The sequence below is a fragment of the Anomaloglossus baeobatrachus genome, chromosome 2 (assembly GCF_048569485.1).
Source record: "Anomaloglossus baeobatrachus isolate aAnoBae1 chromosome 2, aAnoBae1.hap1, whole genome shotgun sequence".
In the NCBI taxonomy this organism is placed as follows: domain Eukaryota; kingdom Metazoa; phylum Chordata; class Amphibia; order Anura; family Aromobatidae; genus Anomaloglossus; species Anomaloglossus baeobatrachus.
In genome coordinates, this window is record NC_134354.1 from 469,776,559 (window position 1) to 469,790,017 (window position 13,459).

Consider the following 13,459-nt stretch of genomic DNA (forward strand, 5'->3'; position numbering starts at 1 on the left):
GCAATTTGAAATAAAAAAGTGTTTTTATATAAATATTTTGAAGAATATTATTAAAAAAAATTTTTTTTGATACAATATACTCTGATTTCTGTCTCTTTGTCCTTATGAATGGGAGGAAACTGGAGTCAATGTCTGTGACCAAACTGTAAGAAACTGCCAAAAGGAAATGGGATTTACATACAGAAAAGCTAAACAATGACTGCCTGAAGAGAACATGTCAATTTCTACAGTCACTGATGACATGGGGCTGCATGTCAGGAAAAGGCACTGGGGAGATGGCTGTCATTACATCTTCAATAAATGCCCAAATTTACATTGAAATTTTGGACACTTTTCTTATTCCATCAATTGAAAGGATGTTTGGGGATGATGAAATCATATATCAAGATGATAATGCATCCTGCCATAGAGAAAAAGCTGTGAAAACATTCCTTGAAAGAAGACACATAAGGTCAATGACATGTCCTGCAAACAGTCCGGATCTCAATCCAATTAAAAATCTTTGGTGGAAGCTGAAGAAAATGGTCCATGACAAGGCTTCAACCTGCACAGCTTATCTGGCAACAGCAATCAGACAAAGTTAGAACCAGATTGATAAAGAGTACTGTTTGTCACTCATAAAGTCCATGCCTTAGAGATTGCAAGCTCTTATAAAAGCCAGAGGTGGTGCAACAAAATATTACTGTATTGGAGTGTTATTTTTTTTTTGTTTTTCATGACTCCATAATTTTTTCCTCATAACTGAGTGACTACATAATTTTTTTTTTCCTCCTGTTTGGTCTTGAAAAGTAACCTTTACTGGCTAGCACATTATGTTTTCATGATTTTTTTGTTAGTTTTTCTTAAAGCCAGAAAGTTGACATTTGAAATTACTTTAGTTTTGTGCCATGTCTGTGATCTGCTTTTTTTAATCAAAAGTAAACAACTGAATGAACATCTTCAGGCGCTCTGATAATTAACCTGTGGAGGACAGTCTCTATGAACTTTCCCCAAGGGCTCAGAGATTGAAGTACAATGACGGGGATAGGGTTTTCCAGCTTATGCGACCCACTGAGATCCCAAGTGCCAGCCATCAAGAGCACAGCTCCACTACATATAAGGAGTGGGACCCTGACAGCTTAAGGCCAAGGGGTCACAAGAACAACTAAATTTGTGCATGGAGGCAGGCTCCGGACCATTAAAGTGATACCGGTGGGAGAGACACTCGGACCAGTTGCAGTGGTACCCAGAGACTTTGGTTTACTACAGTGTGTGAGTCTGCTTCATTGACTGCATCTAACAACACAACAACCTGAGTGAGTACACTGCCCCTCTCCCTGCATCCTGCCTGCCCAGCAAGCCTGCACAGTACCATCCACCAACCCTGCAGAGTCCCAGGGCCTCCCTACCTGCGGAGGGAACTGTCATCTAGCTGCCCCCACATCATGCGCCCTGGTATTCCCCTCAGCAGCGACGGTACTTCCCTATTACTGCACCCCACAGGTGGTGTCACAAACTAATCTCCTGTAAATATTCCCTTTTCAATCGAGCGGCCTCTGAACCCCGGGTCCGGGGAACCTCGAGCCACGGCAATCCCGGATTCGAGCAGTTAGCCTGCTTAGGGGCGACACACATCCTCAGAGCCAGGTGATTTCAAAATTTTTGCCAGGGGTTGTATATTTCTAAGTGGAGGTATTTGGTAACATTATTATTATTATTATTATTATTAATAATAATAATAATAATAAACCTACTACATATTGGGATAGGGTCTTGGAGATGGGAATACCCCTTTAGGGCTGAATGAACTAATGATTATATCATGTTCCAAGTATAGACTGCAGTTCATAGACTGGCAATCAGTCTGCTGACCAAAATTCGACAGTCCATTAACTGTGGTTTGTACTTGGACAGTTATAGACAGACGTCTGAATTTGGCCTAAGGCCAACAAACATAATTCCAGAAAATACTGTGATTTTTCTAGTTTTTTTCACATTGGAAAAGTCAAAATGCCTTGCACATATTGTCCTTATGACTGACCAATGATACATCACATATTTACCAGTTTGATAGGACGTCTCTTGTTCTTGCTCCTGAGATGGCAGACAATTTTTTTCCTTGCTTGGTCTATTGAAAATTCTGGAGTGTGATGATTTATCCACTTTTGTCAGCGAGCTGGAAAACAGAAAGAAATGGTGACTCAGGGGAATGATACATTTTCTCCAACATTCTGCCTGGGAAATAGACAAGTGCATATAGAGATGTACATAGAACTGACACATTTATATACTATTCTTGTAACTCTTGCTATCAAAGGGGCCTGTTCCTGACAAATGAGTAATGTAAAGCAGTTGGATGTCTTCCATTTTTTTTAGCTTGGTTTGACATTGACAGAAATGTAATTGTAAAATCATTTTGTGAGTTAAAAATCATATTACTGGTTTGATGAATAAAAAAGACAGCAAAGGGAACTACTATAAAGGTCCAGTCACACTAAGCAACTTACCAGCGATCCCAACAACGATAGGGATCGCTGGTAAGTTGCTAGGAGGTTGCTGGTGAGCTGTCACACTGCGACGCTCCAGCGATCCCACCAGCAACCTGACCTGGCAGGGATCGCTGGAGCGTGGCTACACGAGTTGCTGGTGAGCTCACCAGCAACCAGTGACCAGCCCCCAGTCTCCTAGTTACAGCACACATCAGGTTAATTAACCCGATGTGTGCTGCAGCTAAATGTGCACAGAGCAGGGAGCAGCGCACACTGCTTAGTGCTGGCTCCTTGCTCTCCTAGTTACAGCACACATCGGGTTAATTACCCGATGTGTGCTGCAGCTAAATGTGCACAGAGCAGGGAGCAGCGCACAATGCTTAGTGCTGGCTCCTTGCTCTCCTAGTTACAGCACACATCGGGTTAATTGCCTGATGTGTGCTGCAGCTACATGTGCACAGAGCAGGAGCCGGCAGCACAGGCAGTGAGAGCGGAGGAGGCTGGTATCAAAGGTAAATATCTGGTAACCAAGGACAGGGCTTCTTGGTTACCCGATGTTTACATTAGTTACCAGCCTCCGCAGAAGCTGGCTCCCTGCTCACTGCACATTAGTTGTTGCTGTCTCGCTGTCACACACAGCGATCTGTGCTTCACAGCAGGACAGCAACAACTAAAAAATGACCCAGGACATTCAGCAACAACCAACGACCTCACAGCAGGGGCCAGGTTGTTGCTGGATGTCACACACAGCAACATCGCTAGCAACGTCACAAAAGTTGTTCGTTACCAGCGATGTTGCTAGCGATGTTGCTTAGTGTGACGGGGCCTTAAGCCAAATATCAAAACGGGCATAGAAAAAAAAAGAAGATAGCCAAATCCCTATGTGTGGTGCTGTTTACTTTCCTCAATGTTGGCTGCTTACAGCTCTGCTTCATTATGACACAGCTTATCAGTGGCTACAGCTTAGCTGCCTGGTAATGTAAATTGTAAATGTCATTAGTAGTTCAATGAGGAGACAAGAATAAGCCTCTGATAGAGCCCTTTGGTCACAGATTAGCCTAAAGGTCCAGTCACACTAAGCAACTTACCAGCGATCCCAACAACGATAGGGATCGCTGGTAAGTTGCTAGGAGGTTGCTGGTGAGATGTCACACTGCGACGCTCCATTTATCCCACCAGCAACCTGACCTGGCAGGGATCGCTGGAGCGTCGCTACACGGGTTGCTGGTGAGCTCACCAGCAACCAGTGACCAGCCCCCAGCGCCGCGTGGAAGATGCTGCGCTTGGTAACTAAGGTAAATATCGGGTAACCAACCCGATATTTACCTTGGTTACCACCGCACGGAGCTACACGTGCAGAGAGCAGGGAGCAGCGCACACTGAGCGCTGGCTCCTTGCTCTCCTAGTTACAGCACACATCGGGTTAATTACCCGATGTGTGCTGCAGCTAAATGTGCACAGAGCAGGGAGCAGCGCACAATGCTTAGCGCTGGCTCCTTGCTCTCCTAGTTACAGCACACATCGGGTTAATTAACCCGATGTGTGCTGCAGCTAAATGTGCACAGAGCAGGGAGCAGCGCACAATGCTTAGCGCTGGCTCCTTGCTCTCCTAGTTACAGCACACATCGGGTTAATTAACCCGATGTGTGCTGCAGCTACATGTGCACAGAGCAGGAGCCGGCACTGACAGTGAGAGAGGAGGAGGCTGGTAACAAAGGTAAATATCGGGTAACCAAGGACAGGGCTTCTTGGTTACCCGATGTTTACATTGGTTACCAGCCTCCGCAGAAGCCGGCTCCTGCTGCCTGCACATTTAGTTGTTGCTGTCTCGCTGTCACACACAGCGATCTGTGCTTCACAGCAGGACAGCAACAACTAAAAAATGGCCCAGGACATTCAGCAACAACCAACGACCTCACAGCAGGGGCCAGGTTGTTGCTGGATGTCACACACAGCAACATCGCTAGCAACATCGCTGCTACGTCACAAAAGTTGTTCGTTAGCAGCGATGTTGCTAGCGATGTTGCTTAGTGTGACGGGGCCTTAACTTCACATGTCCAGTAATCATCCATTACAACGGGTTCAGCAGCAATCAAAAAAGCTATGGAGACACAACTTTTTTGTCTATTTTTAAATAACTGATTTCTTAACATTGGAGTCAATGGAATTACGGATCTGTTAACTAATTGCTATTTATCTTCCATTTAGAATTGATCCAGTAAGCAAAAAAGTATCCTTTACCAATGATAAACAAAAAGATGGACAATTAACAGATCCATTTTCCATAGATGACAATGTTAAAGCAATGGATCCCGCTAAAAACAGCTCTTCAAAAACAGACAAAAAAGTTGCGTCTGCCAACAGATCATTGCAGGATCCACTCTAGCGGATGACTACTGGACATGTGAACTTAGCCTTATCCGACACATTCAGAGGTGATCATTGACCAATCCTGCAATAGTCAGCTGACATGATAGTATATGGCCAGATACTTGTGTATCACAACTTCCATCATAAATCCCATATACAAGGCTAGTTATTCATTTTAGTCAAGAAGATAGTTGAACATAACTTTAGCTATATAAAAAAAGAAAAATTGTTTATACCCTTCATAGACGATGATGTACACGTACGTAAGTGGCGGTGTCCTTGCCTGTGATGCAGGCTCACATGCCAAGCTCGTATCTTTCCCGGCACTTGACAGCTGATTTAAACAGCCATCAAGTGCCTCTAATAACAGCAGGTGGATTGGAGATCTACCCGTGGTTCTTAACCAGCTAAATTCTACTGTCAATTTCTGACAGAGGCATTTAACATGCACTATCAGGAAGGGTGTCCCTAATCCTGCCCATCGAAACCTCCGTCACAATATTGTGGGATGCCATTGGCTTGACATGACAGCTGAGGGTCAGTGGCCTCCGTGGTTGTCATCACAATCCTTTTGTGAATGCCACCTGTGCACCAGTGTTCATAAAAGACTGTTATTTGTGTTATACAGAGCAGTGCTAATGCACTACTCTGTATAGAACACATGATTAGTGATGGGCGAACTCCCCGATATTTGGGACTGGGAGACTTGGCTGAGCTTTTTGTAAAGTTCAAGTTTGGGGCTGAAGATAACGTGAACTTTCATCCGAACCCCCGAGCTTGGACTTTACAATTATGGGATGGGGTGGGGGGTATAAAATAATGAATATAGTTAATAATAAACACTGTCATTATACTTACTGGTCCCGCAATGCGTCGTGCAGACCCGCTGTCTCGCGGCTTCTTCTGGGTCTGATCATTAACTTCCGACGGTATTCACTGCACTGCTCGTCACTCGGCAGTCTTCGGCTTTTTTCAGCCGTGTTTGCGGTGACGTCAGGGTTCACCCGAGTCCATATCTTAGCCATGGACTCGATTGAACTTTGACTGTCACTGTCAGTGTCAGCCTGCTTCATGCTCTGTAGAGACGCTTGTCTGTACAGAGAAATCAAGTAGAGCTGACATTGCTCTCTCCGTGGACTACATCAGACTAAGAGTTTTTTTATAATAAAGATGGAGTCTCTAAATGTTTTTTCTGTTTTATTTCTAATAAAATAAAAATGTCTGTGTTTTTTTTTTTATTGTTTACTAGAAATTCATGGTGGCCATGTCTAATTTAGAGTGACACCATGAATTTCACGACCACGGCCACTATTTGTTGATCTCATGTTTATAACTAACTACTTTGTTCCACAGGCTGTGTGGCACAAAGAAAACAGGCAGCTTGAGTGTGATGTCTTCACAGGGTGGAGCTTACAGTGTAATGTGTACCAAAGTCCCTAACATTACAATGCCCGATGGTTCCATTTCTTGTAACCCGACCCAACTCTACATGGTTTTCCACAATTTTTATGCCGATCTTTATGGCCCCTACCTGGATATTCAGGAAGACGGCTATCAATTTCTGTGTAAGGTCGACCCGCCAAGACTTACTGCTTCTCAACGGGAGATTCTTAACCAGCCGATTTCTGCTAGGGAGGTGGGATCCGTCATTAAGTCCTCTAGATTGCTTAAGGCACCTGGCCCAGATGGATTTTTGGTTGAATTTTATAAACTACTACAACCCTTACTTACACCTCACCTTACCTCTCTTTTTAAAAAGATTGTCAATTCTGGCTTTTTGCCTGACCAATTTAATGAGGCTTGTTTGCCATTGTTGTTGAAGCCAGGCAAAGACCCACTTCACCCTGCCTCATATCGCACAATATCCCTCCTAAATGTCAATTTTAAACTGCTTACTAAAATCATGGCTAATAGGCTGCAGTCCATGCTTCCTGATATTCTTACTCCATCTCAAACAAGTTTTGTTCATGGCCGGTCTATTACCTTTAATATTTGGACAGCATTGGCTGCTATCACACATAGTTGTCAGGCTAGGGCCAAGCAAAATATACTAGTTAACCTTGACGCTGATAAAGCTTTTGATCGAGTGTCATGGTCTCATGTTATACAAACTGTTAAGTATAGATTGTTTGGCTTTACCTTCTACAACTTTGTGCGGACAATTTATAATAATCCCCAAACCTCGATTTGGCTCAATGGCGTGAAATCAACTCATTTTCCCATTTTGAGAGGCACGAGACAAAGCTGTCCCCTATCACCCTTACTATTCAACATTTCCCTGGGTCCCCTGATGAGATACTTGGAGATGATCCCTTCCTGTGGGGGCATTGAGGTCGGCCACCGCACACTCAAAACATTAACATTTGCGGATGAAATTTTACTTATGAAACCAACCCTAAGGAGTCCATTCCTTCTATAATGGATGCCTTCAGTGAGTTTGGCGCAGCCTCAGAGTTTCATATAAATTTCACCAAATCTCACGCTTTAGCAATTTTTAAAACTGCTCAGAAATAGTGGCCATTCCTCTTTCCCTTTCAGTGGAAGAGAGATTCCCTGCCTTATCTTGGAGTACACCTGCCCTCAAATCCCCATAATTTCTACAAATTGAATGTTTGCCCTCTTATCTCTGCAGTTGTTCAGGAAATTCAATCTAGGAAATCCCTTAAATTGTCCTTTGCAGGTAAGGCCAATGTTTTTAAAATGATCTCTTTCCCCAAACTCTTTTTTCCCTTGCAAACATTGTTGGGTTTGCTCTCTAAAGCTGATGACAAGCTTCTAACGAAGGTCTTTCGTCAATTTATTTGGGGATCAGAATGGGGTTCCAGAATTAGCATTTTTAAGTTGCAACAAACAAAATCTTTGGGCGGCCTTAGGCTGTGTGCACACGTTGCGTTTTTTACCGCGGAAACGCTGCGTTTTGAACCGCAGCGTTTCAGTGGCAAATTGCATGCGTTCAGCTTTCCCAGCAAAGTGTATGGGAAAGCTGAAAAATCAGTGCACACGCTGCGTTTCTTTCCGCAGCGTTTTGGATGCCAAAAATCGGTGCGGAAAGAAAAGCAGCATGTCACTTCTTTTGTGCGTTGTGGCTGCGTTCTCTCCCCCATTGAAATCAATGATGTGGGGTTAGAACGCAGCTACACCGCATGGACCTGCTTTTTTGTTGCAGTCCGCGGGCTTTGTCGGCACGCCAGAACGCAGGCATTTACCTGGAAGTGAGGTCAAGAGGTTTCCTGTTGACCTCACTTCCTGGCAAAGCCCCCGGTGTCGCCAAAGTGCCCACCCCGACCCCCGACCCCCCTCCCGAAAATCCAACATGGCCGCGCGCTCAGTAGCGCACCGGCCGCCCTGCTCCTATGTTATCTGTCGCATGTGCCTTGAGACATGCGACAGAAAAATGCACCCAGGCCCTGCCCGTTCACCCCAATTCCCCCCGGTGTCATACATACCTGTCCGGTCGCAGCGCTGATCCCCCGCGGCCCCCTCCTCCTTCAAAGCAGATGCCGGCCGGTCACATGTGCAGAGCAGCTGACAGCCAGCACAGTGTTCAGTGTGAGCTGTGCTGGCTGCTCGGCACTCTGCAGCTGTGACCCGGGGAGAGTGGGTGCAGATTTTTGCACCCACTCTCCTCAAATGGAGGGTCTGCCCTCCTAGAAAATGGGGGATACGTTCCCTGAACGTGCCCCCATATTCTAGAAGGTCCAGAGCCGACGTGGGACATCCAAATGGATTTCTGCGGACCCATTTTTTTTATTAAATTGGAAAACAAGGGAATGATTTGGGGAGTGTTTTTTCTAATAAAAAATTTTTTGTTGTCTTTTTTTGCTTTTGTTTACTGTCAATTAGTTATGTCGGGTGTCTGATAGACGCCGTGACATCACTAATTGCTGGGCTTGATGCCAGGTGACATTACACATCTGGTATCAACCCCATTTATTACCCCGTTAGCCAACGCACCAGGGCGCGGGATGAGTTGGGGCGAAGCGCCAGGATTGGCGCATCTAATGGATGCGCCACTTCTGGGGCGGCTGTGGCCTGCTATTTTTAGGCTGGGAAGAGTCCAATAACCATGGCTCTTCCCACCCTGAGAATACCAGACCTCAGCTGTCAGCTTCACCTTGGCTGGTGATCTAATTTGGGGGGACCCCATGTTATTTTTTTTTTATTATTTTTATTTATAAATAAAAAAAAAAAACCTGGGGAGCCCTCCAAATTGATCACCTGACAAGATGAAGCTGCCAGCTGTGGTTTGCAGGCTACAGCTGTCTGCTTTACCCTGACTGGCTATCAAAAATAGGGGGGACCCCACGCCATTTTTTTTTTTGTTTTTGTGATAAAAACTAGGCTAGGCACCCTTTAGTGCCACATGAAAGGTACTAAAGGTGCCAGCTTAGAATATGCAGGGGGGGGTGGGACGTTGTATATATATTTGACCTCCATTGACGCTTTTTAGGCTGGATGCCCACAATCGGGGTTTGCAGCGTTTTGGGCGCAGATTGTTTTCCCTGCGTCCATGACGCTGCATTGTGCAGTAGAAGCACAGTGGAAGGATTTTTAGAAATCTCATGCCCACTGTGCTTCTTTTCTCCGCAGCATAAACCGACCGGTGGCGCAGCTTCCCGAGCCTCAGCATGTCTATTTATGCTGCGTAGATGAGTGTTCTCTGCAGGTAGCATAGAGCTCCACAGCAGCCTGAACCCAAATCGTGGGCATGGGCAGCTGCGTTCTCCCGTGGGAAACACTCACATCTCTGCAGGAAGGCTGACACTGGGTACTAGACGCCGTGTCGCTGGATCATGGCCACATAGCCCAACAGTGAGAATATTGTTGCTACAGCTACATTTTGGGGGAAGTAGCTGTGGATTCAAAATGATTAATATACTCCTGAATAAAATCCTTGAGGGGTGCAGATTCCAAAATGGGGTCACTTGTGGGGGTTTTCTGACGTATAGGTACCCAAGTCTTAAAAAACGCACCTAAAAAAACGCATGAAAAATGCATGAAAAACGCATGAATTAAGCATGAAAAACGCATGCGTTTTCGATGCGTTGTTTCTCAAAAAGCATTGTTTACTATTCTCCCCTCTGCCAGAGGGTGCGTTTTTTTCCGCGCGGAAAAAAAAGCAACGTGTGCACATACCCTTAATTTTCTGAATGTAAGCCTTTACAGTATAGCGTCCCTCTTTCGATACTCACTGTATTGGATCAGTGCTTCCATCCGATTCACTAATACTCCAATAGATGAGGCTATGTGTGGACCTTTTAAACTCCCGGCTTTTCTCCATTTACGACCAGTTGATGTTCCCATAGCGGTTAAAGAGAACCCCTTATTATGGTCAGTTGTGTTTTGGCTTGGTGCCTGGCGAGACGATTTAGTGGACTTGACCCTCACACCTCTGTCCTTTCTTTTTAGGGAAATACCTACTTTTTGCAGGGTAGGCTACCCCCTACTTACAGTGTGCTTGGGAATAATGGTTGTCATTTAGTCTGTGATCTGTTGTCAGATAAACAACGTCCTCTTACTTCAGAGGACATTGCTCTCAAGCATCCAGTGCTGGTGGGTGATAACTTCACTTATGTCCAGATCAGGCATTATGTAAACTCGGTGTTACGGGCTATCTCAGAAAATGTTAGAGAATACACCTTAAATTTAATCTCCATTAGAGCACACCTAGGGACTTACTTCCTGAGTCTCATATATAAGTTTCTTAAGCCTTCTATCCAGTGGTCGGACTCTACGTCAGGCCTGGGGAAATGCTAACTGACTGTCCGGTAAAGGTTCTCTTGGAAGACACGCTACATATTATATCCATGTTACCATAGGATAGTTACAAAACCATGGCGCTCATGATTTTTCGTAGAGCATATATTTCCCCGGCTATTAAATTTAAAATGTCCCCATCCAGTTTCCATCCCTGCCCTAAATGAATGCACTCACCGGCAGACATTTTTCACTGCCTATAGGGTTTCCCAAAGATACAGGAGGTCTGGAGTGCACTCTCACAACACCTTACTAATACCTTTGATCTTTCCATTTCTTTGTCTCCTGAGTGGGCCATCTTCAATATTCTTCCGCAGGACAAGATGGATAGACTTCATGACCATCAGCGCCGCACTTTATTTATTTGGACAGCGGCCACTCGCGAAAGTATCCTACACCTCTGGGCACAAGACGCAGTCCCTACTCTTAGTTTGTTTAGCACGAAGGTGGCCTACCTCTTCCAAATGGACTGGATAGTGTCATTACTCAACAAAGACAAAACTCACTAAACGCTTCTTTCTAACTTGGACTTCCTTTATTAACGCCCAACCACTGTCTACGTGCCAAGCAGTACATGATTGTTTCCAGTTTACGGATTGGTATATAAAGGAGCTCATTACTGGCAGAGTACCTATTAGGTTTATATAATGTAAGGTTTTGTCATAAGGGCTCTTTCTTCTCTGTACATGCCCAAGGGAGGCTCTCCCAGTTTTGTTGATTTCCAAAATGTACCGATTAATCTTTTTGGATTGTCTTATTATTGACATACTGTATTTTCTTTTGTTTCTTTTTTATTTTATCCCAGATATGTATGTCTATTTTGTTTCTTCTCAATAAAAACAGTTTAAAAAAAAAAGAAATAAAAGAAAAAATAATTTAGAAACTCCATCTTTATTATAAAAAAATCCTTAAGCGGGCTTTACACACTGCGATATCAGTCCCGATATCGCTAGTGTGGGTACCCACCCCCATCTGTTGCGCAACACGGGCAAATCGCTGACCGTGCCGCACAACATCGCCGAGACCCGTCACACATACTTACCTGCCCGGCGACGTCACTGTGACCGGCAAAACGCCTCCTTTCTAAGGGGGCGGTCCGTGCGGCGTCACAGCGACATCACTGAGCGGCCGCCCAATAGCAGTGGAGGGGCGGAGCTGAGCAGGATGTAACATCCCGCCCACCTCCTTCCTTCCGCATAGCGGCCGGGAGGCAGGTAAGGAGAGCTTCCTCGTTCCTGCGGTGTCACACGGAGCGATGTGTGCTGCCGCAGGAACGAGGAACAACCTCGTTACTGCTGCAGTAACGATTTTTGAGAATGGACCCCCATGTCACCGATGAGCGATTTTGCACGTTTTTGCAACGATGCAAAATCGCTCATCGGTGTCACACGCAACGGCATCGCTAATGCGGCCGGATGTGCGTCACCAATTCCGTGACCCCAACGAGTTTGCATTAGCGATGTCATAGCGTATAAAGCCCCCTTTAGTCCGACGTTGTCCACAGGGAGAACAATGTCAGCTCTGCTTCATCGCTCTGTACAGACAAGCGTCTATACAGAGCGAGAAGCAGGATGACAGTGATAGTCAAAGCCATAGACTTGGGTGAACCTTGACGTCACCGCGAACACAGCTGAAAAAATGAGCAGTGCAATGATTACCACCGGAAGTTAATGATCGGACGCGGAAGCAGAAGCGACTGGGAGATAGCAGGTCTGCAGGATGCATTGCTGGACCGATAAGTATAATCATAATGTTATTTAATAATGTGCTTTTTTTCCAGCGCCTGGACCTGAGCTGGACCCGAACTTTAACACAGGTTTCTCAGGAAAACCACAGTTCGGGACCTTGTGCACGAACACTATGTGTTCGGTACGGGTCCAGAACTTTACAGTTAAGGTTTGCCCATCCACTAAGAGGACTATTAAATACAGCAAAAAGTAAAAGAAAAAAGTTTTAAAAAATAAGAAAATGCAAAAGTTCAAACCACCCCCTTTTGTCCCATTAAAAATAAACAAAATTAAAAAATAAACATATTTGGTATAGCTAAATTCATAAATGACCTATCTAGCAAAATATAAAATAAATTAATCTGATTGGTAAATTCCATAAAGATAAAAAAAAAATCAGAACACCAGAATTAAGTTTTTTTGGTTCCTGCAACGTACTAAAATGCAATAAAAGGCAATTAAAACATTGTATCCACTGCAAAATGCTATCAGTAAAAATGTCAGCTCAGGGCACAAAAAATAAGCCTATACACAGCCCCAGATTCTAAAAAATAAAAACATTAGGGGTTTCAGAAAATGGCGCCAAGTTACTTTTTTTTAAGAAATTTCCTAATTCTTTTCACCGCTTAAAAAAACTACACATATTTGGTATCTACGTACTTCGAATGACCTGAGGAATCATAATCACATTGCAAAGTGAATTTAACCATAGAGTGAAAATGGTAAATAAAAGAAAAAAAAGCTTTTATTATGAAATTACTTTTTTTGCAATTTCACCGCACTTGGATTTTCTTCTCCCATTTTCCAGTACATTTTGTGGAAGAATGAATAGTGTCATTCAAAAGTACAACTTGTCTCGCAAAAAACAAGCCCTCGTATGGTTATATTGTTGAAAAGACATACAATATGAGGCTCTTGGAAGAAGAGTAGGAAAAAAACTAAAAAACGGAATATACAGTACTGAACGTTACATATTCAGTTTCAAGAGCAGATTTTTTTGGATCAGTGCTACATGTCGCATGTCAGGGGAAATTGTTTGCTTACATAATGTATATTATTCCATTTCATAAAAAGTTGTAGATACAGCATCCAAGATCTGATCTAATAAAACACATTTTAATAGAGTGTATGCAGGAA

At 44.2% G+C, this 13,459-nt stretch overlaps 1 protein-coding gene across 1 annotated transcript in view; it reads right to left on the reverse strand.

Moving 5' to 3' along the window:
* LOC142291659 (uncharacterized) overlaps positions 1–13,459 on the reverse strand; it is a 1,021,181-nt gene that overhangs the window by 17,179 nt on the left and 990,543 nt on the right. Inside the window, exon 104 of the mRNA XM_075336344.1 lies at positions 2,030–2,155. Coding sequence (XP_075192459.1) covers positions 2,030–2,155 — 126 coding nt within the window. The remainder of the gene's footprint in view (positions 1–2,029; positions 2,156–13,459) is intronic.